Here is a 24572-nt window from a genome sequence, read left to right on the forward strand (position 1 = left end):
TCTTTCTTCTACTACTACTTATGCTTATCTCTTTGCCTGCAGTAAAAGAAACAGCAACTTAACGCAAAGGAAATCACACCTGATTTATTCATGCTTGTATAAACAGCATGTATTTCTTCACGTACAGGTAAATGGAATTATAAAGACAAGATTTGGTGAATAAAATTTTGAGAAATGAGAGTTCACTAGTAACTCATTTACCGTGACAGGAGATGAATAGAGGTAATTTAGTCTCATAAAAGTAAAATTGGCTCATGTCTTACATGGGGGTGGGAGAAAGAATATTGTTTAGTGGCTGGAAAGCCGCAAGAGTTAAGAATTGGCAGCTGTGCTGAGGGGGATTGCCTGCCTGCATAACCCCGGGTGAGTCATTTTGTGTGCCTGGTGTAAATGCTCCCTTTTGTAAATACAGATCTAATTCTCGGCGAGTTCCTCGAGGGTTTTGTTCTTCCCAGTGTGAAGAACCAGAAAATAGGACTCCAGTGTGGTGCTAGTCTATTGCCATGTTTTAATAAGAATTTTCCCTTCCTCTCTTTTCTGCTCCCATGGCTGATACATTTGCTCCGTAAGTGCTTTTCAGCCTTCAGATCTGTCCTGGGCACTGTAAGAGTGGAAAACAGGCTTGAAAGTAATCCTGAAGGAAAAGCAAATATCCCTTGGTTTTAAAGATACATAACAGATAAAACGATTAGGGCAAATAGGACTCGGCATTCTGAGACTCAGATGAAGTACAAGAACCTCTAAGGTACCTCCTTTGGCAAATAAGCTGGACTGAAGGCACAAATGAAGCATGCCTGGGAGGTTCTTTCCCTAAAAACAACAACCCACCATCAACAACAAAGAGGAGACTGAGTAAAACTGCAAGAAGAATTTCCCCTTGTTACTAACAAGTGTTGGCAAAGCCCCTGAGTTAAAGGACGGACCAGGCCGCTCTGTGGTGTGGGCTGGCTAGAGGCTCCATGTCGAGGCCTACACATGGCCTGAAATGGGAGAGACCTGGCGTGCAGGAGATGGATGTGAAAAATGTGTGAAATGAGCTAAGGGTTTTGCATAAATTGGCTTTGGAGCAATTTGTTTCCCACTGTGAAGGATAAAGGCAAGCGTTTTTGTTGTGGTTTTGTGTTTGGTTTTGTTCTGAAGGTGGGGCAGAGCAAGAAAAGAGGAGGTCTGAGGATGGGCTCTGACCCAGCCTCCTCTTTTAGAAGAGTCAAGAGCATGTGCTTTATAAAAGTCAGTGGGATCTAAAATTCAGTGTTTCCACAGTGCAGATGATGCTTGTTCAATGGTGTGAACTGATTAAAAAATAAAAATGTCCACTTTCTGTGTAATTATGTAGCTTTCAGCACTTTTACCCTCTTAAGAATGCTAAACGTTGAGACTGACCTATTTCTATTTTGGTTCATGAGAAGTTGTTACTCTTGGTCTGTTTGGAGCTGGGATATTACAGTCTAATATGGAGTTGCTAAACCTTACATTATCAGTAATTAATCTAATGATGGTTCTATTTTCATTTTTTGTGGGGTTTCTTGTTCCTCTGATTGGTGATTATGTGAAAACTGCACTTTAAAGAAGAATGATTCACACATTATTGCTGGTAGCTGGAGACAGCAAGATGACTTGTGCCTCTTTAAAATGTTCCCCTAAGTTACTCAGAAGATGCTGATGTGGCCATAGTACCCTTCTGCTTCTCTGCTTTTAATCTGCTCATCATGCTGTAAATCTGTAAATAATGTTTACAACAGTTTTTGGCTCGTCACTAAGCACTACAGACAGCTCTGGCCTGGGACTTGCTGAAATCTGCAGTGATCACTCCGGACCAGCACTAATCCTATCACTTTGTGGGCTGGGCTATGCAATACCACTGGGACTGGAAAAGCCTATTCAAACTCAGCTAGCTGTACAAATGCTCAGAGGCTGGTCTGGGAAGGCAGGAAAGAGCCATACGAGCTTAGGGAAATCTCTATCCATCCTAACCTTTAAAAGGTCTGTGTGCATCTCTCTAGGAGATTCACTTGAAGGAAGTCTGTAGCTACCTACCTAACAGCAAAAGGGCAAATCCAGCGAGGGGTTCAAGCAGACTGTGAAGTGTCTGAGGCTCTGCAGAGAGCCAGGGAGATCAGTAAAACCTGCTGAGTGATGTTTGCATTGAAGAGCAATCAACAACCCGTGACTGCCATTGCTGGAGCAGGGAGGGGGGGTGGGGGGGGAATTATTAACTCGTGGGTTTTGCTTGTTTCTTTTGTTTTAACACAGAGTAAGACAGAAAGTGAACACAACATGTGCTGCATTTTAATAAGGCAGGGAAAGAAAGCTATGCAAGAATATTCTTAGCATTCCCAGGCTGCTGGGTCCCTTCATGCTAGCAGCACCCACATGTGCCATGGAGGAGCACACTACAGAGACAGATGTGAATTTTGGCATTGTGAGAGGACAGGAGGCAGCCTGCAATGCCAACTCATATTAGAGTAATGATCTTTCCTTTCCCCCCCCCCTCACGTTTGTTTCTGGCTGTAGTTAGCAAGTCATGTTTTCAACGGTTGACTTCTTGTGGTGGTTTTACCGTGCTGGGCAGCTAAACCCCACAACCGCTCTCTCACCAGTATACTCAGACCCAGTACACTTCTATGTTGCGGGGGGCTCTAGCTTCCTGCTTAGTTTGCCCATCCTCAGGCCCTGAGACAGAGACACCTCTGAGATGGCAGCACCATTCCCACCATAATTCACCTGGTCTGTCTAAGGATGATTTTTAAGTGCACCTTGCCCTGCTTTGTGGCTTCTGCTTGTGGAAGCTACATTGTTGTCTCCTCGCCAACCCAATGCTTTCAGCAACTCATTTTACCTTATTCTTTTCACCATTAATCTCCCTATGCCCTTTTCTTGTTTGAATAATTGCCCAGTGACTTACATTTATCCTATCTTCTATTGTGAAAATTTTCAGGAGGAGAATGTCTGTATAACTTGCTCTCCATTTATGGCATTATAGAGTATAAATGGTTGTTATTAATAATGCATCTCAAAAGGGTCTCTTATTTGACAAGTGTAGTTTTATTTTAATATATAATATTTATGGTGTGCTTATAAGCGTTCTGCAGCATATTTTATAAAATTAATGGAGTCTCACAAAATGGGAACTCGGTGTTGTGCCTGGCTGTTAAATCTTTGCTGAGAAATATAAAGAGGCTGCAGGATTTTGCATGCAAATTGTGGAAGGTGGAGACTCTGCTTTATAGATGTTGGCAGCCAGTGTTGGGAAAGGGTGAAGAAAAGAGATGGAGATGTGGTGATGGATGAAAACATGTGAGAGTGATAGAGAAAAAGTTTCATATTTTTTTGAAGCCCTTCATGTGAAGACATGCACACTTTAATTAAAGAAGCCAAGCATCTGTTGAACTGAAGGCACAGATACGTTTCAACTGGTACAATGTAGCTCTGAATGATGGAAAATGGACAGTTCTCAGAGAGAATAAATTCACACATAGCTATTTTCTGAAATAACCACATTTGAAAAATAGATCATCCATAGGTTATTAAAAAAAAAAAAAAAAGGAGAAAAAAAAAAAAAGACAGGGCACCTACACTTTCATTTCAAGTAGTTTTCTTAGGCTGTATCTGCTTCATAAATCTCCATACAAAATTCTAAGAAATTGTTTAATCTGGGTGAAAAACTGACTTCACTAAAATAAATGGGAGGTTGGCTGTTGATTTAAAAGGGCCTGCATTTCTTGTTGTGTAAGTTAGTTTAAGAAAGAAAAACGCTCACTGGTGCAAGAAAATTTCCACAGCTAGCATACTCTGATAGTAGGTATAAAGAGAGAAGTGCCCCCAAACAAGCTGTGACCATGAGCAAATAACTAACTCCCCAGTCAGAAAATGTCCATCCAGTGTGAGGCTGTTCCTTCCTCCTCCTTTTTGCCTTGGAACAGAAGGAAATGAGAATTATATATTGAGATCTATGTTAAAGTTTATCAAATCTTACTTTGAAAGTGGATAGTTACAAGATTGCTTAGATCTGTAAATATGTCTTGCTATAAAACAATAACAGAGCCTACATGTACTCTCACTTTTTTTTTTTTTAATATTGAGAAATGTTCAGTCTTTGAATTAAAGTAAGATGTGGACAATATAAATTGAATACATTTGTCCAGTAAAACGCTGATATAAGGAAAAACTGAGGAGTGCTTCATTGGTTATTCAGTCAGTGAAGTGTGAGACAAGAATGCCAAGTTGAAAAACAGGATTGTTTTTCCTCTGTACCCTCAATTTCCTGTAACTTAGTGTAGTTTTTCATGTCTTTAGGTGGGGGTACAACGTCAAGTGATTTCATTGGAGAACTTACTATCCCAGTGGAAACTTTACCACAGTAGTCAAGGGCCCTTACAGAAACAGCAAGATGCACTTCTGCATTGCTTGACTTCTTTCTGACTCAGAGACCCTGGGGAGGCCTCCCAGATAATTGCTCATCGTGTAGGTCCTGCCTTATCTTCTCTCCTGTGTTTGCATCTGTGGGTGTCAGAAGAGAGGTGATCAATAAGATGATAAACTCACTTTTTCCTGTATCTGTCCCATTGGACCAAGATGGTGTATTTTAATTGGTTTTCTGTCTATCTGTGTTCTTGCAGTGACACTTAGTGCATAAAGGTGCTTTGTGAGAAAAGGAGGAAATAAGAAATTTCCTTTTCTTTAGAGGCTCCCAGTTTTTTCTAGCATCTTTCGTTGAAGGTCCTGTGCTCTCAGCCTGCTAGTTCTTAACCTCCTTTGCTTTCTTCTCCTGGCATTGGTTACATAGGAACCAAGTCATGTAGACCAGGTATCTGAGTTGTACAAGCAGTGCCTGGGCTGTCTGCCCTCCTGGGAGGGTTGCTCTTGTGCACGCTTTGCTTTGTTTGTATTTGTCATAAGCCCAAACTGTTCTTTGTGTGAATGCACCTTGGCAGTGCTGCTGCGCCCACCTCCTGCCCCCAGTCCAAAAGATGCTCCTGGAAGCAGTCAGTGGGAGCACCACTGACTCACCCTGATGAGCAGCACACCTAGATGCTGGGGCTGAGGGGCTCCTTTACTCTTAGACCTTTCCTTGAATTCCTGACTGCCTTTGTGCCCTGTACTCCTCTGAGCATGTGGCTGTGATGGGTTGATGGTTCCTTCTGTGGGTCTGGGATCAGCCAGGAGGTATACAGGGTGTCTCATCTGCTATTGCCTCTGTGCTCCTTTGTGCTGGTGAACTTTTTAAAATCACATACCCTAATCATAAAATTATATCATAAATTTATAATCATAATATTTTATATCATAAAAATCATAAAATATCCTGAGTTGGAAGCACCCACAAGGATCATCAAGTCCAACTCCTGGCTCAACACACGGAAACACAAAAATCAGACCACATGTCTGAGAGCCTTGTCCAAATGCTTCTTGAACTCTGGCAGGCCTGGGGCCATGACCACAATTCCCGGCGGAGCCTGTCCCAGTACCCGACCACCCTCTGGGTGCAGACCCTTTCCCTAACCCCCAGCCTGACCCTCCCCTGTCCCAGCTCCATGCCGTCCCCTCGGGTCCTGTCGCTGTCCCCAGAGAGCAGAGCTCAGCGCCTGCCCCTCTGCTCCCCTCGTGAGGGAGCTGCAGGCCGCCATGAGGCCTCCCCTCAGCCTGCTCTGCTCAGGGCTCAACAAACCAAGGCACCTCAGATCTCAGGTGCTCCTCATATGTCTTGCCCTTCAGACCTTTCATAATCTTCATAGCCCTTTGGGCACTCTAATAGTTTTAAGTCTCTAATAGTTTTATGCTGCTCTCCAGCCTTTCGCCCACGCCCCCTCCCTGCCCACCCACTCCCAAGTCTGTATGTATAGCCAGGGTTGCTCTGTCCCAGGTGCAGAATCTGGCACTTGTTCTTGTTGAACTTCATTTTGTTGGCAGTTTCCCAGCCCTCTGATTTGACAAGATCTCTTTGCAAAGCCTCTCTATCCTCAAGGGACTCGACTGCTCCTCCCAATTTAATAGTGTCTGCATCTGCAGACTTGGTATATCTTTGAGTTCTGCATCTAGATCATTCAAGAAAGCATTAAGGTGAACTGGCCCTAAAATGGAGTCCTGCAAAATCCCATTGACTGACTGCCAGACTGGTGTAACCCATTACTATAATCCTTTGAGCCCAACCTGTCAGCCAATTGTTCATCCATTTTATTATGTATTTGGCTGACGTACTGCAGGACTACTGTCTGTAGCACCAGAATCCTTTAACTATCCCTGTGGCTGAAATAATAAATAACTTGACTTTTCAGTCATGTGTGCCTCTCTGAGCTTCTGTAGTACCATCAAACACCTGCGCCATAGTGTGAAGCTCCTGGGTAGGCAATTTAATGGCTAGAATATGATAGATACAAAATAAACAATAACTATTAAAATAAAACATCGGTATGAATTATTATTATTATTATTATTATTTTTTTTGGTAAAAGACTAACAGTAGCTCTGTGCTACGTTTAGTGATGGTGTGAAGGCAATGCACAACTGAAATGTGGGGACAAAAGGTCAGTAACAAGGGAACATCCTGCAAATGTCAATGCGGGAACTGTGAACGGCAAAGAACTTTTCATGAATAGGCCACAGAGTGTGCACAGAAAGTTTGGCGAGCATGTGAGTATTTTAGAGAGGGGCTTCCAACGGGAAGGTTGATTACAGTGACTTTAATTAGAATGTAAGTGAGAGCTGGTACAGACAGGGGAGCTGATACCTGAGAAAGAAGGGGAAAAGCACTGGCTTTTAAAGTATGATTGAATGCTGGCAGCGTGTTGGTCACTAACTGGATCTGTTCTGCAGCTGTGTCACTCATGGCAGCCACTGCTGTGTGCACGTTTAACTGCATGAACCCAAGGGGGAGTGAAAAACCTGTGTTTTTATTTCTTCTCTCAGTAGTCAGGCATGAACTCAGTCTGGGGGACTGTTTCCTGGGTTTGGCAGCCTGTTCTTTGATGAATAATTTTTCCTCCTGCATTTGAGATCAACCAGGACAAACTAATCCCAAGATTAAGGCAGATCAACTGAAGGGCTGTTTCCATAGCAGATGGTGTCCTATGGTGCCGGGTTACTCTCATACTAGAGCAAGGCCATAGGGCAACACAGTGGTGCAAATCCTGTTTATCTTGACTAATTGTCTGCTTTCCCCTGGCAGAAAAGAAACCACTCTAACCACCCAATTACTGCTCAAGCAAAAGACTAAATCTGTACATAAGGGTCTAAACTCAAACCCAGACATGTATTTACATCTCTAGTGCTGCGCTAAGCTTTGCATTAGTTCATGTTTAAATTGTTGAGCATTTTGTGTGGCCCTCAAGCCAGCTTCAGGCAGGGACTGCACTCTGACCAGCACAAGGATTGCACTCTACAGCTGCACACCTGCAACTATTCTGGAAAATGAAACACCAGATCTAATAGCTACCCTCAAAAATTACTTAAGCAGGTCTAATGAGTGAGTCCTTTGACAGAAATTGATGCTTCTGAGACTGTTCTGTGAAATCAGCGGTTTATTTTACTATCATCTTTGGGTAATGCTTTCTACTAAACGGAGAAAACAAATAAGCTTATCTGTGAGGCGTGGCTGGTATTCCAAGGTTTAGATCAGAGATCTTAATGACACAGCCTTCTGACACAAAATGTAGTTACAGTTCCTATGACAACTATTCCTCTCTCCTCTGGAGCATGGGCTAACGATAGTATTTCATTACATGATCTTGTAGCACTGGGCCCTGCGACAACCTTGTCATCTCAGCTCCGGTGTTTGTTCCTAAAGGGCATTTAGCTGAAGCCAGCTTGTGCTGTGCAGAACGTGAATTTGAGTGACTTCATCTTCAATTTGCTTACTGCCTGTCACCTCTGACTTCCAAGCTTCCTGATTTTCCTTAGAAAGCTTCCATTCTGCTAAAATACATTTGGGAGAATAAGTTTCTACTAACAACAATTTCTAGGAATTGATTTTTTTGTGATAGCAATTCTGTGCACTAACATTGATTGAGTATTAACAAAAGTATCTTAACAACTACAAAGTACTACTGTGCATCAAACCAATCTCCTGACAAAAAATCATGAGTATAGCAGCCAAAGCAGCAGATTACTGTAGTTACTTCTGTGGCGCACTTAAGAAAAATTATAACAAGTTGAACAGATATATTAAAAGACTTTATTCACAATAGAGAAATTTTTACAAATATAAGTTCTTAAAAATTAAGCATCTTGATCTATTATGTATTCCATAATTTCAGTATTTATATAAAGATGAAAAGACTAAATGGAGTATGTACAAATCAAAAACTATTTAAATGCCTCATAGAAATGGAGAATATGTATGATGAAGTCACCATAGAAACCGTGAGCCATTGGGCATTGCAAAAATCTGTGTACAACCAACACATATGCAATACGTATTTCACGAACTATCAAAACAATTTTTTTTCCATGAAACAGCATGGGTGCCTTTTAAAATGATTTATTTCTTATGACTTAACATATGCAGATTTAAATGCGTTATTTTGCTACAAAGAAATGGAAAAAGTGTAGGCAAGTGTGTTTAGGCAAAGATAATACCCCCCCCATAAAGCAATTTCTTTTGCTCTTATGAATGACTGGGAACATGAAGTGACCATCGGTAGCCACTCCATACAGCTGGCTAAGTGAATGGGAAATAAAATGAATGTTATCTTAGTAATCTAACAACCGCTGGTAAGTACTGGCTGTTTCAAAATGATTGCTCTAGCTTTGGTGTTTTGGGGTTATTTAAAAAAAAAAAAATCAATATATTCTCAGTTTATTAAAAGTTTTTTCTTACATTTGGCAGATCTACACATTGTACAATCTTCTCGTCTACTTACATTTGTTTACAATAAGTACAGTATAGTGCAGTTTGTACATACAACCTGAATACCAATACCAGTCACATCAAATTTGTGCTCTTTCAAATCATCCTAACTCCCAAACAACGAAAAAAATAAAATTCATACTGAATGTCTGTATTACAAGTGAACAGTCATGATGCACATATTTAAGTACATAGGACCCAGTGCATACAAGAGGTTTGTATGCCTGCTTTTTGAAACAAGGAGAAGAGCTATTTGGTTCTCCATTGTTTCCCTTAAGCTCGTTAAATAAACACAAGATCACTAGACACATCTGGGGGAAGCATACTGTGGTTAAGAAAAACATGTAAAAAGAGGCTTACAAAACACATTTCTCGAAGACTTTTGTCTGAGCTATTGCAGTTATTTTACTGATATGAGGCCTATAGTAGCACATGCATAACCATGTGGTGGGCAGCAGCAGGTGACCTAATAAAGATAACTAAGACAAAAATAATTACTATTAGTTGTTAAAGAGGGAAGGGCATTTTTTTTTTTTTTTTGGTAGCTATAATTTTCCTGTGGTAACTGGAGGAAGAAAAAAAAAGTCCATTATAAATATAGCTTCTGAAGAAATACAATGAAATACTGTAGTACTTCAAAGATACAAATTCTGGATTATCACAGTAAATGGGAATTCTGCTTTTCAGCATAGGAGAGCCACGGATTCATCCTCACTTGTTCTGAAGCTGTTACTGTGATGTGAGAGAATCCATACTTTAAAAAAAAAAAAAAAAAAATGCACTAAAACAAAAAGTCTCAAGCCAAGTTGCTGATTCCATCTAAGCAGGCTTCATATTAGGCAGATGTTATTTGTGTCCATTCTCCCTGCTCTGGGATGCACAGGCTTAGCAAGGTCCTTCTGTTAACTTTCATGTATGACTGCAGAGCTCTGCCAGACCTTTGATGGAAGGCTGAGCATCACTGGATCCTTGCCCCCCACAGAAAGGTTTTTGGCAGCTCACGTGGCAGACGCTGTCTTCTGTCTGTGGTGGAACCAGATAGGCAGCCCTGCCTTTACACACTCCAGAGGGTAAAGTTTATGGGTCAGCCTCCAGCTGCTATACATATAAAAAGGTCATCAGGTATCTTTGCTCTTGGCTTCCACGTAAGTAAAGCCGACACTGCAGACCTCTATCAGTGTACAAAAAGGTAGTGAAATGTACTCTGTAATGCCTCAGCAAATGTGCTTCCTCAGCTCCGATCAGCTATGCTGGACATGTGAGATAGCTTACTACGTTTAAAGATGATGACTGTTCAGAACCATATTTGTTTTGCTGCAGTCGATAATGTGCTTTCTCAGAATGGGAAGCCAGGTGTTATACCCTACTCAAAACGTACAAAAGTCATCCTGTCACCGAATGAGAACACTTGTGGACTTAAAAATGATGTAAACCACTCCAAGCTACATTTAAGTAGAAAAAGGAATTAATTGTGCCTGATTTTTTTTCCCTTTGGTGATACCACAAAGTAAAATATTTTTGGCAAAGCTGTTACTTTTCTTAGTAAACTAGGTTTCTAATCTAAGGAATATTTTTCAATACATTGCATTTCTGCCACTTAGGGAAGAGAAAGTAGGTGCTTTCAGAAAGTTTTAGTTCTATGCTGGATAATTTCCTCACTGAAGGAGACAAGTTTTCTTCAAGGCATCTGAACGTCTGACTTTATTCATGCAGGTATGTTAAATTGCTTTGTGACAATAAACTACCAAGGCTGGTGTCAGGTCTGAACCAATCTGAGTGTTTGAGAAAGTCAAAGAAAACCAAACAAATTGCCTCTGGTATAATTCTCAGCTCAGCTTCAAGGAGAAATTCACTGAGCAGCTTTATTTTGTCTCTTTACTACCCAACCAAACGAAAGCTACTGGACTAAATATATAAAGATGGTAGGACTCCCTTTCTTAATAAGTAATTATCTTATTTTGCTCCAAATTAGCCTGACTAAAGACATGAGAATAATACTACTTTGAAAAGGGAAGGAACAATTTATTCTTTCACAATATTCTAAATCAGAAGCTGAAAAACTAAGGTCTGATAACTAATGTGCTAAACCCATAAAAACTAGTTTAGACTAACTTCAACATATATTGCAGTTTCAGAGTTGTGTCTGCATGAGATGAAAATATTCCTATGTAGACTTCATTGACAATGAAATACATCAGATACTTTACCAACTAATGATAGACCCGCATAAGAAGAGGCTGTCACAGTCACAAGATTTGTCTTGGATGACACACAAAACAAATTAACATAGAACAAAATAATAGGGAAAAAAAAAAAGCTCTTCATACTTAATTCAATATGGCTTTTTGCAACATGGCAAAATATTACAGCTTAAAGCAGACATCTCCTCATAGAGGAGAAAAGAATTTTGCAGTCAAATTAAAAGCATAACAGGAAACAAGTAACATGCAGACCCTCTGCTCTTTTTGGCCAAGATGACACGGCAGCTTAACAAAGTCTGGAGAGATGTCGTATTTCTCTTCTAAGAAGTGGTTCAGCTGGGTAAGAGGACTGACGTTTTAAGAGTTTGGATCCATTCATAAATATTTACTGTTAAAGAAAACAGACTGCAAAACACTTGATTTAAAAATCTAACTCAAGAACTTTAAATCAAATCACGTGGCCAAGTCCTGGGAAAAAACATTAAGGAATGAAACAAAGTAAAACTTTATCTTGATCTACTTCTGTTTTTCTTCTTTACTTCCATCCTCTTTATGAAGAATAGGGAGGGGATGAGCCTCTGTGTTGAAGACCCAGTGTTCGAATGGAAGAATATCGTCGTCAGAAAATAACAAATATAAGTACCTGGCAAGATTAAAAAAAGCAGGAAATGTGACTACATTGAAAATGATTGTAGTTTCATTTCCCCAGTCAAACAAATACCTGATTTCTGTAGGTGAATCTATCAACGGAAACAGCTGACCAAAACCAAAAACATTAAGTCCTAACATAATAACGGTTAGCACAAAGCAACAGGGCTACTTTTCAGGTTGGACTCATAGGCAATACCAACTGGAGACCAGTGGAACAACAACTCTATCCTGATAGGAGACAAATAAGTTTAGGTTACCAAGGTTAAGTATGAGTTTGTCTTCTACTTCATCCTTGGTAATTTTATTACATACTGTTTTGATCATATACAACAAAATATTTTTCCTCCTGAATGTCCACATATATCAAGGTGTAGGAATGAAAATACTTTAGTCCAATCCTGTTTTACTTCTGAAAGCAATATCTGGCTGTCAGTATTTTTAAAAAATAAAACGATTGCGTCTATTAAACCCAACAGTAAAAAATTAAAAAAAATAAAAATTCATCATTTTATTTAGTGTCACTGTACATGGTATTAGCTACTGTAGCATGATTACTGAAGACAGCTTAGGGAGGAAAGTCTACTTAGCAAATGAAAGTTTATTCTCAATCACCGTCCTTCCCAACTTCCCTTCACAACTTACTCTTGTACAGAAAAAAAAGTGAAGAGACCAGGACAGCACTTCCTTTATTTAATTAAAACCTTAGGAGATGGTGATAGAGAATGAAGGCTTTTATTTTTTCCTCTTAACATGCTGTGTGAGCTTACCATTCACTTCTTTTTTCTTGGTCTGTAGTTTTAAAATTAAAAGCATGCAATACAAGCCTGGGAAATCTGCTGCCTACATTTTATTTGTTTCCCTAGTGTTGGCATATATAATTAGATCCTATCAAAACTAGGAGATGTAATATCTCACCAAAGACTATCAAGTAGCTTTAACAGAAGTAAAGATAATTTCCAAAAGTTGAAGAATTCACTTTATTGATATAGGAAAAAAAAAAAAGCACCTTAGCTTCCTGTCACCTAAGAAAAGCTGTACTATTTCAGTCAGATTTTTGTTACGTGAATGTCAAGGGTACTACTGATAAATACTTATCTGTAAAGATGATACATAGTACTACTTCATATTAATGAAAATTAACTTTCTTTACTTACTTGAGTGTCTCTGAAAGGAAGAAACTTTGCTGCACGTCATCATGGCTTTCATGATTATTGTAAACATCTCTAATGCCAGAATAGCCACCATCTACTCTGCAGTGTTTTTCCAGTGCCTAAAGAGGGGTGAGGAAGAAAAAAAAAAAAAAAAAAAAGGACTGAGATTAACAAAAGTAATCCTGTCAGGTTTTTCTTTGTTTGACAATAACACTGTAGCTACAACAGATTTCTTACTTTTTTTTTTTTTTTTTTTTCAGATAGTTGAAACTGAGATAGAGATAAACTGAGAAAGAAGTCTCTTTAAAAACATAAGCACACAAAATCTAGTTTCACATTTAGTAAGGCAATGAAAATGACAAATTAATAAAAGAGGTGAACACAAACCAGTTTTCAGAAGGAAAGATAAAGGGATGTAAGGATGTAAAGATAAACAGACTTTAACTTATTTTCTTTTTCCTGTTTTTGATAGGGTACCCTCTCTATCACAGGCTTATACAGGCTTCAGAGATCCTGTCACATACACCTTCCTTGGCCATATCTCTGTGCTTAAAAGTTATTGTGATTGAATTGGAAGCTATGATTAAGATCAGTCTTTTCCTTCTGTCTGGAGTTTCAAAAAAGGGAAGCCATTTTCTGTGTAAGTGACTGAGTTTTCCTTTGCAATCATTTAAATTTTAGTTGGAAAATCTCTGGTACTGGGCTGTGACTGGATTTCTTTTCTGCAGTAGGTCTTTTTTTTGATACCTTTCTGAAAAATCTTTGCTACACATACATAGACAGAAAGCTAGTACCTGGCTCGATTTAATGCTGTGTTTTTGAAGAATGTGTTTTCCTTTAACTGGTTTCCAAACTGTGTATTCAGCTAAAAGGTGTAAAACAATGACCGATTCCTATTTTACAATAACAAAGAGCACACAGATCATTTAAACGTCTCTCTCTTTTTTTTTTTTTCCTACCCACATAAATGTTCTATATGACCAGCTAATTTTGAAAGAGGAAAAAGATCCGTGGGAGAGTGTGTACAGAAGGGCAAAGCCACATATACTTGGTGATGGAAGTGTAGAAAGGTATACTGTTTAACAAACTTTGCTGCTTTTCTTTATTTTCAGCAGGTGTTTGCATTAGAAAGGTCACAGCTATACCTATATAGGAGCTGTAAATTTTTAAGTAGACAGCTATATAATACTTTATTTGAATATTAGTTTTCTTATCACTGCTCTTTTTTAAAAAAATAGTAATTTCTTTTTATTTCTAACTGACGTGTATAATGAGGTCAAAATATTTTTAGCCTCTTCATTTTTCTTACACTGTGCATCTCTGGTATGATGCAGTAAAATAAGGGAGTGAAGAAAATCTTGAAGAGAACCTATGATGATTTTATTTAAAACACAACTCATTATTCAAAAACAAATCCAGAAAATTGTCTGTAGCCCTAAATAGCATCTCACAAGGCAAATGACAGTAAACACAATGGATTACTATGCGTTCTCACACTTCTATAACATGGTGCTCACTCTGGAAATAGGTATTGGAGCAACAACCTTCAGGCAGAAATACCTGAAGCTTTATCAAACCCCTGATGGGGAGATGAAAGGTTCTAACTCCATCTGACAGCTAGTTCCTCTATTTCTGAAGTTATTACAAATATCACTGAAGTGACTACCAGACATAAAGATTTTCTGTAGAGAAAGATGCTGCATTTCAAATGGCGTGTGGCAGAAACCTATGAAAAGGCAGAAGATATGTCCAAAAACAAGCAAACAGGCAGAATAAGTGTTTTCTGATGAAAGATGGGACTAAAAGTCACTAATGATTACAGAGGTATCTATCACCTCCACCTGCTCTAAACGCTGTTAAAGATCTGTGTCTTGCTGTGAGTAGATATCCTCTATTTCCTTGTTTTTGCTGGAGTCCTGGTTAGCTATCTGCATATATTTAGCTTGCATGTCAGGTTCTCCATAGCTTTCACTGGAGAGTAAGCTGCCTATTGTATATTTAAAACAAATTTTTCTCCAGAAGAGATCCTTTAAAAATATAACAGGCCTATTTGTCTTTTCTTGTGTGTGTTTAGGTTCTTTAATTTTCCTGGACAGTTTTACTAAGTGACAAATATACTTAAGTTTAAACAAGTAATTTCCCCTGGCTGGTAGTCCTTTTCTCTCATCTATCTGAATCTGCAATGAATTCAAAATGCTGAATCTGTGTCTGGATTTTCAATGTCAAACACAAGATTATGTTTTCCGAGGCACAACAGAAGGAGAACTTGAATTTGAAGGATAAAGCTATTATTCAAGGAAACATCTGCATTCTAACCAGGACGAGGTAAAATAAAGCAAATTATTTTTTTTTTCTTTCTCTAATGTAGTTTAGAGCTTTCTTCATGAAGATCAACAAAGTTAGTTGTAAGGAGATACCATATGGTATCTCCTTACATATGGGCACTGTTGTGATGTAAGCTAAGAGGTTAACTTGCACCATGTTAGCTCTCTGGTGGTATCTACTTGGGGAAGTATCTTGCCCCTCAAAACTAAAGGAACAGAACATTCACATCTCTCATTAGCACTATAAAAAGTCTATTGGTTGTAACCACCCATTATCTGGCAGTCTTGTCCTTTTGTGCACACACCTTCAGCTTCAGAAAACAGCAACATTCACACTTACTGTGGAGTAGCAATGGGTGGGGAGATACAATGAAACACATTTTAAATTAGTAGTCCTTGGAAAATGAGGGTGGCTAAGATCATTTACGCTAGTAATGGAAAACATCAAGTGAAGTGAACACTGGCTGTCAGTCTCCGAGTATCATAAAGGAAAAAAACAAAGGAAGTGCTGTGAATTCAAAATATGTGCCATATTTATAATGCAGAAGGGGAGACTTTCATGAGCTAAGCTGATAAAATCTTTCTGAGTCAGTAACGGTGGATGTTGCTGTTTGTCATAATTGCATTTTCTCCAGACACTGAAGTATGTACAGAATGATATTGGACTCAAACTGAGGCAGTAAAGCAAACTCCAGAGCAAAAATGGACAGAATAGAGATACAAAAAATATAGTATCAGGTGGAGCTGTAGGGGCTATAAATATCAAGAAAGAAGAGAGAAAAAAACAAGAAAATATTTGAAACCTGCAACCAACTGTATGACTTCTGTGAAGTTGCAAGATTTGTTTTTGTGAAACACTCAGCTGCACATTAGGACAGTGGAGGGATGGGTCTGTACCGTATGGGGCCAGCTGCATCTGCCACAGATGGGCTCTAACCCATTACATTAGAGCCAAACAAGAGCAACCACAAGAATGTTAAACAAGGAACACATGGAGAGCACTGAGAAGGTAAATGAGCGTACAAACTTGAAATAAACACAAGCAAACAGTACCAACAGGGCAAAGAGCAATAACAAGGAAAGCATTTCAATTGTTTATAACAATGTTATCAGTGTAGGCAGCAACAGTGAGTCAGGAAAATCATCTCCTAGAGAAGGAACATCCTACACTTGACACTGCGGAAGCCTGGTGGGATGACTTCCATAAAGAGTCATTTTAAACATTCCTACTGTAATCTTCCTGGGAAGAGTCCAGTAGCAAAATGTGTGCCTATGGGTGGTGTTAGCAAAGAAGGAAGTAAGGGAGCAGCACTCTAAATTAGAGGTTTTTATAAAGAAATTTCATTTGAATCAGTAACTCAAACATATTATTTGAAGACATATACAGCCAATACCTGAGGAAGGCAAATAAATTCTCCTAAATAATCACAGTCTACCAAGCTGAATGCGGTGTTAATGCAGATATGGAATTGCACAGAAAATGCAAACAACGAGGAGTTGGAAAGCAGAAGTACAGTTAGTGCTACTGCATATTCTTTTATGGAAAGCAGATTTTATCATAAATTTCTTTCTTCAAGAATATCTAATTACCAAACCATTTGCACAATATTTGAGATACATTCAGTATCTCAGAGGGTGAATACGGAGTACAATTATAGATTTTTGTTTCTGTAGAGGGATCCAGGTAGCTGGATATAGAGCAACAAAAATAATGTTCTTCAGCCTCCTCTATTTTTCTTGTAAGGGCTCAGTCTGCTTAGAAATCCCCAAGGAAGGCTGAAAGGCAGATAATTTAACAAGTGCAGCATCACTGTGAGGAGAAAATAAGTGAACTCTAGAAGCATAATATGAACCCATGCCTGGAGGACAAAACAAGGTAAATCCAACGGCATTCATATCTAACAGTAAGAGTGATTAAACACTGCAAGAAGGGAAATGATGGATTTGGCAAGACAATTCTTGCAGTATAGACTAGTTGCCCAATTGCAAGGTTCATGTTAGACAAATACAAATAGATTCAGCATAACTGGTTGAAGCTCAAAGGTTGTGGGACACAGAAATTTAAACCTCGATGAAATTGTTATCATTAATGGAGCTCAATCCAGATTACCTATGCTTTTTGGAAATGAAGCAATTTAAAAATGTTTGGTACTATCTAGACACTTATACTTGACCTTAATCACCCTAATTAAAGTCACCTAAGTACATTTACTATAGAAAATAGATTTCATAGAAATTATTTTCATGTCCTACGCTAAAATCTGACACATTTGCACTTTCTATTTAGGTGGAGCAATACTCAGCATCTTGAACAGTACATCCAAATGTGATGCTGATCTGAGAAGTTATTTAGAACAGAGAAATCCCAAGGTATTTTTCTGATATACAATACCAACAGGATTTGGTTTAGTCAAAACTGTCTTATTTGATTTATTCAGTAAATGAAGCTCTGGAAATTTGGGTTGGTATTACTAATTTAAAGTGCATATTTACCCTCCAACTCCTAAACAAAATCCAGATATTGTGCAATAGCTCACTTAACAAGGTACTAGGATTTAATAAGAAAAAACTACTGTAGAACATTACCTCTACAGCTTCCCATGCCCACTGCCTGTACTTTGGGTCGTGGGTGAGCCGCCACATGTACATGTAGGTCTCTATGACTTCAGGTCGCAGGATGTAGTATTTTTCATTTTGTCTTGTAGCAATGGCCTCAACACCACCATCAAATCTGAACGCTTCTGGTCCCAGTTTCATGCCTAGCCAGTATAAAAGTAGATACATTAAAAAAGGTTTCAAATCACATAACCTGCCAAATCAACTATCCTTTCATATGACACAAGGCATACCCAAAAGGTATATGACTTCTGAAAGATACTAAATATTAACAGGAGGTGCTGCAATAAATAATTCATAATACTGAAGAACTATTCTTCATCAATACCTTAAACAGCAGTTCCAGTCTGAAGAGTGATGCTAACATTTGCATTCGGGAAGGCTTCATGGAACTAACAACATAATAGATTTTGCTTAAAAGATGAGGGTACTTACTTTTCTATGTCAAACTTGAAATTAGACTCTGTGACCTGAAATCCTGCCAGTGTTATTTTTGTAAGAAGATGAAAGAACCCAAAGAAATTTCCTGCACAAAAATCCACTTTCTTTGTGCAATTCTTTGTTTGCAGCATTGTACCAACAACTTTGAAAATAAAATATTTTTTGGAGCATAAAGCATAATTAATAGCTATATTGATGCACAGATGATCAGATTCCCTCCTTATTGTTTTTAACTACACAGAAATTGACAAAGTGGAAAAGAAAAAAAAAAAAGCTGTCATTTTAATCACTACAGCGAGCACAGTGAGTAGGCTATGATTCAGATGCACAGCAATTATTTATAAAACAGAGCAGCCATTCTTGGAGTTACTCATGGAGTAAACCAGCATTTAATCAGAAAAGATTAAGAATTTTCACCACAACTCAACTTTCATTCACCATTATGCATATAATACCGATGTCTGTCTTCACAAAGACAAACTGTGAAAATGAACTCTGTGATACTGTACTTACTTGTACGATCATAGGATTCGTGGCAAGTCCTAGCAATTTCAGCACCAAGCTCTATGTGATGGCCTGTCTTGTCACTAGGTGCTCCATCTGCTCCTAGAGCAAACATGCCTCCAGCAAAACAAGTGAGATGTCCCATCTTGTGTTCCAGCAGTCCACCCTTCCACTCAGCGATGTATGTCAGTCCTCCGCTTGATTTTCGTATGAGGTGGGTCTCTATGGCCTGCAGGAAGACATGATTTTATTTTGTTTTTTTACCAAAAGTTACCAAATGGCATACTGTGATGGGCAAAGACAAAAACAGAGCCTCCTGAAAAGTGTCTTGTATGTCAGTTAGCTTTTCTCAGTGTTGCCTTTGCTTATAGAGTAAAATCGATAATACGAGCTAGTATAACCTAAAAGTATAGCCAACCAACACGGATCAGCATACATCAGTAATGATGATTAATTCTGCTACAACTTTCATCAATTTACACAGCACAATTTACAAAAATATTGGGAAAAAAAGAAATTCCATTTTAAAAATCTTTTATTTCTTTCCTCTCCTACATTGAATGATTTCAGATAATTTCAATTTAATGGTGATTAGCCATCACTTCAGTTCCATACTTCCCATTTGAACTCTGACAAATAATTTAGTTATTTGTATAAACTCATGTTTACATCAATATAAACAGTTGCAGGCAGAATTCATGTTCAGAACATCTGACTCAGTGTACTGAATGATGCTAGGCTTTTAGGTCTGTATAGCACACCCAAGACTGACGAGTTTATCCCCAGGGATGAATTCCTCTGTAGTCATCAATCAAGAATGGAGTCTCTTAGAGACTTCTGGAAAAAAATGAGCAGAATAAAAATAGACAAATCTGCTAGAGAGAATTAGAAGTGTGTGCCGTTAGCAATGTATGGTCACTGATTACAGAATCCAGTAAAACAGCCATCCATTATCGGAGGAAGAGAATTAAAACAATGGACCTGATGCACATTAATTAGAAACACATACAGAAAGTAAATTATTACTCTTTAAAGGGTTGTGGAGACTGAATGCTATCATATATTGAATTAACCACCAGTGTTCAGGTTTATTCTATTGAAATCATACAATCCAGAAACACTACTGACCTTGCCTTATACAAGAGAAAAAAAAATAATGTAGTATCAACACAAAGAAATATTAACAAAAAAGCCAGGATTAAAAAAAATATATATTGTTTTATAAGAGAAAGTACTGATGGTAGTTATTTGTTTCCATTTAGACATCTTTAAAGGCTGTTTTTATAAGCAAGAAAAACTCTTCTGTAAACTAGGAACATCAGCAGAACAATTCTATAAGGTTTACTTACCAAGTAGGTTTTTGTGCCAAGAATGTCACATTGAAAAATACATTTTATTTTCCACTAATACTAGTGCAAAGCACTTAGTGAGGATGTTTTCTGCCCACCTCCAGGCCCATTATTGGCTCAGAAAGCTCTTCAATCCTTTTGTTTCGTCCTCAATTATATATTTTTAGCAGCAGGTACCAACTGAAAAACTTACCTAAATCTTAAAGCAGCAGTAAAAAATGAAGGCTTCTTTATTTTAAACAAATACTGCATAATTTAACCTATAAAAAGGGAATTACATATGAAGGGCAAAAGGGTGGGAAAAAAAAAGGTTCCTTAAGCAGCCAAACCACAGACCCTGCTGTGGAAGAAGAAAGCATTACAGAAGCTGAGTTGGTGTTGAGCTCATTTGGTCACGTATTCCAAGCCCATTATCAAAAAGCTTGTCTGTCAGGTTGGGAAGCTGATAGTGGAATACCTAGGTACTGCTTTTGAAAATAATGTTCTTTAAGATATATATTTTTTCAGCTAGCTAATTTGGGTATAAAATATTTTAATTTATAATTAATGAGTTCACAGAACAGGGTTCACAGAACCTGCTACAAAATGTATTGCTGCATGGACAGGTGAAATTTATGACAAAACAGAAATAATTGGAAAACTTCCAGACTCTTTCATCATTGTTTGCATTTTTATTAAGCAATTCATATACTGTAATGGGATACCTTATTATTAAAAACACACAGTAATTTTATGGAAAATACCTTTCAGACTACTTAGGCATTCTTCTCAGAAATGAACTACCTAAAACCAAGTTCAGAAATTAAAAACTTTGGTACTGGAGTACCAAAGGCCTCTATTATCCACCTATTGGATATTGACAAAACTTCAACTCAAATTTTTAATATTTTTGCTGGTTATCGTATAATAGTATGCACTTAGTAGCAGCACAAGAAAATACTTTTCAGTGAGAATTTCACAAAGGTTTTAAATGCCATCAGACTGGACTGAACTTTCTTTTTTAATAAGCTTGTGGTCCAGAACAAGATAAAATTCACTAGCTGGAATATATAGACAACTATTTTAAGTGTAAAAATACTTCAACACAAAGTTAAGAAAGTTGTAGGATGAGGAAGAAATACTATCATTTTAAACAAAAATACAGTAACTGTCTGAACTTGAGGAGTAGGATGAAAAGTTAGTTTCACAATCCCACAGTGAAATGCTAATTGCTATCTGCAGTGCTGTGGGGGAAGCTTTGGCAGTGAAATCAAGTTACTAAAATGAATTATTATAAAAGAAGATTGGGTAGCATGGTGATAAAGATCCACCAAGTGAAAAGTTCTGTTTGGCAGAATTAATTCTGAATTTAATACTTAGAATCAATTTACTTTTATTTTGACATAATAATTATCTACACACTTTAAAAAGGCACACATTTACTTTAATTGCTACTCTAGTATAACCTGTTCCCTACCTACAAATAATTCCTTCTGAGTCCTTGCAGATCAGGTGGTGTCATATTTATCACTATAGGGAATATTATTTAATTTTACTGTAATGAATATGCTCGCTGTAAACCAACATACAACATCTGCAAGGAATCCAAAATGCTAGAAGAATGTGGCCTTTGATTAACTGAAAATACATTATTGATGGATAATTGTTTGGAGCTGGTACAGTTTTCCTTTTAAGTAAACGGAAAATTCATTTTTACCATTTTACAGAATGCATTTCTGCAATTCAATTAGTGACTTTTTTTCTATCAAGGTAATGCAGAGAGAATGTGCAACATAAAAGATTGCAAAGAAGTGGCTGCAAATGGATCCCAAAGGGAGCAATAGCAGATGCTTCTACCTGTCAGTACTAAAAAAAAAAGTTTAGACAACCAGACTTTCGTTGACAAAAAAGGAGAGGAAGGAAGGGAAACTGAAGACAAATAAACAACATTTGCCAGATATTCAAGCAAATAAATTTACTGCATGTAAAAGCAGAACAATACATGGTTTGGAGCGTACCTGTAAGCTTGTTTAGCCAGCCTAACTTTTATGGCTGATACACTGCCTGGAAATAGTTTTTGTGTGTGTACATGCTATTATGTAAGGCTCTGCTTACAGTCCTCACTTCAATAAAGCTTTTAGCTACATTACTTTTTTAAAAAAAAAAAAATCTTGTGGGAAATTATCCTTTCTATACCACTGTAAAAATGCCTGAGAACTCAATTAGAAACATTAACAGTCCCTTTTACTTTTTGAATTGTGACGCAAGTGTACCTTGCATTACTTGCAGCATCTTTCTCAAGAGTTCACGTTAATATTATGCCCTTGCCCATCTGTAACATTGGAAGAGTTGTTGTGAATGAAAAACTAGAATTGTTTTTTTAGGTTATAGGATTCCAAATTGCTCCCTATTAACTCACAGCACAGAAGAGAAACTAACCGTTTTTTCCCAAGCTGATTTCTTTCCCCTCCTGCACTTTTTAATGGGATATGTTTTGTGTTCTCCACTTATCATGTTTCTTGGGCTTGACATTATATTGTAAAATTAAACAGAACTGGTTCCTCCTAACGAACATCCATTTTTCTCCATTCAGTTGTTCACTCAGTTTGTATCAGCCCAGGGATCTGCAGCAGAATGTGTTTCAGGGAGATAGGACCCTCTTAAGCTAGTCAGCTTTTCCTAACCTCCAGGGACCGCAGAGGACAAAGTGAAGCTTAAATACACCTCTCTCTTTCCTCAGCCCCTGACTTGATCCTGTGATTGCAACTTATCCTTTGAGTTATCTGGGACACCAAGTTGAGGAAACAGAACTCAAATCATCTCAGTGTTGAAATGAATTCAGACAAACAAATAAGCAAACAATCAACAAGCTTATTTTTAGTAGAGGGCATTCTCTTGGTGGATTATGCCACAAAAGAATAAAATTATTAACAAAGGTGCTTACAGAGAACAGATGTGGGCTTCTCAGTAAAAGTTGTTCTGCACCTCAGAAAGTTGCTCGATTCAAAATAAATGTATGCCATGAAAAAGTTAATTCTGCTAAAGGACTGGGGATAACCAACTACAAACCTCAAAATACAATGAAAACTGCAGCTCTACATCCTCTGGCATGTATGCATTTTAACTCTCCTTTTACAATAACTGTTTAATTACAATTGATTAATTTCAATGACTACTCCTGTTTTAAGAATAAAAAGCACGCATTTCCTTTCCTACCTCAAGGTGTCACTGTAGCTGGAGATAAAACTTTCTTGCAAACCAGTTACACGTTTCCCTACTGTAATAAATTTAGAACTTCAAAAATATGATCTTAGTTCTAAATTTTCAGGGTTTGTAATGGTTGTTTTGGGGATAATTACAACTCTGCATGCTTCTTTACAATAAAGTACAATAAATGATCTCAGTCCACACCACACTTAATGTGTGTTGCTTCCCCTATGGATCGTCTTCATAAACAGTATTTTGACAATTTGAAGCAACGAACGTGAAAGAATTCTACTGTGTGATATTTCCAATAATTCAAAAATGTCAGTTGCTTACTTTTTTATTTTAATATTTATGGCTTTCACCAATTCAGTTTATTGCTTTGAATCATCACAAAGCAGGCAGATCAGGATTACTGTGGTTTGCATACTTTGAGTTTGTAAACCAACTGCCTGTTCTGTTGACTTTGAATTCCTTTCCTCATCTTTCTCTATTAAGTTGATCTAATGTAGTAGGTACTTTTCTTCAGCACTCTTCACAATTCATCAAATTTATCCTTTGTCCAAAATTCCAGTGTGTTTATTATGGAAAGTTTAAAATTTGCATTTTTCCATTGTTGCAGCTATTTCAGAGATTGCAGAAAAAGCATTGCACAAGTTTTTCCCTAATCTTATATGAATTTATACTTGTAAGTTAATTCTGTTTTTTAAACATCCTTAGATGTTTAAACCATAGAGGTTTTAAATACATATTACAAGACATGAAATCCTGTGAAAGCATAGTATCTGAGAAGCTAGGATGAAACAGGAAGTTCAAGCCTTTGCCACAATTTATTCAAATACTTCTGCTGAGGAGAGGTGGTATCATCTCCCCTTGAAACTGTAACTCCTTATTGAACTCCGCTTTTCAAAGATCAAAACTGGAACACAAACTTTCATTTCTTTAAACACAATATATAAGAAACATTTTGATATAATAAACATTGTAAGGCACTTACTGCTTCTGGACTTAACAGCTTGTTATAAAGACAAGCTTACGTGTGTAACGAAACATGAACGCTTGTAATGGAGATGGCTAAGATTTTAAAATGGAAATATTGGCAAGCATTTAACTACTATGATACCTATCCATCTGATCACTAAAAGATGATTAAGTTCCAAAGGAAAGCTGATAATTTACTTTTGCCTGAAAATCTACTTATGTATTTTTGTCTGTATAGACCTATTAGTGTCTCTAAGAGCACCAATGCTCTTACACTAAATGTAGTTAAGGCTGTCTGCTACCAGAAGGTTAGATTTATTCATATT

General features: G+C 37.7%; 1 protein-coding gene across 1 annotated transcript in view; it reads right to left on the reverse strand.

Annotated features, from left to right (window-relative positions):
• Positions 1-11554: 11554 nt before the first annotated feature.
• MAN1A1 (mannosidase alpha class 1A member 1) overlaps positions 11555-24572 on the reverse strand; it is a gene marked incomplete at its 5' end in the record, with an annotated part of 134595 nt that continues 121577 nt past the window's right edge. The window contains 4 exons of the mRNA XM_084285202.1: positions 11555-11689; positions 12852-12967; positions 17759-17931; positions 18743-18962. Of these exons, the coding sequence (XP_084141328.1) occupies positions 11563-11689; positions 12852-12967; positions 17759-17931; positions 18743-18962 (636 nt within the window). The 3' untranslated portion in view covers positions 11555-11562. The remainder of the gene's footprint in view (positions 11690-12851; positions 12968-17758; positions 17932-18742; positions 18963-24572) is intronic.

This window comes from Netta rufina (assembly GCF_964035555.1).
Source record: "Netta rufina genome assembly, chromosome: 3".
NCBI lineage: Eukaryota > Metazoa > Chordata > Aves > Anseriformes > Anatidae > Netta > Netta rufina.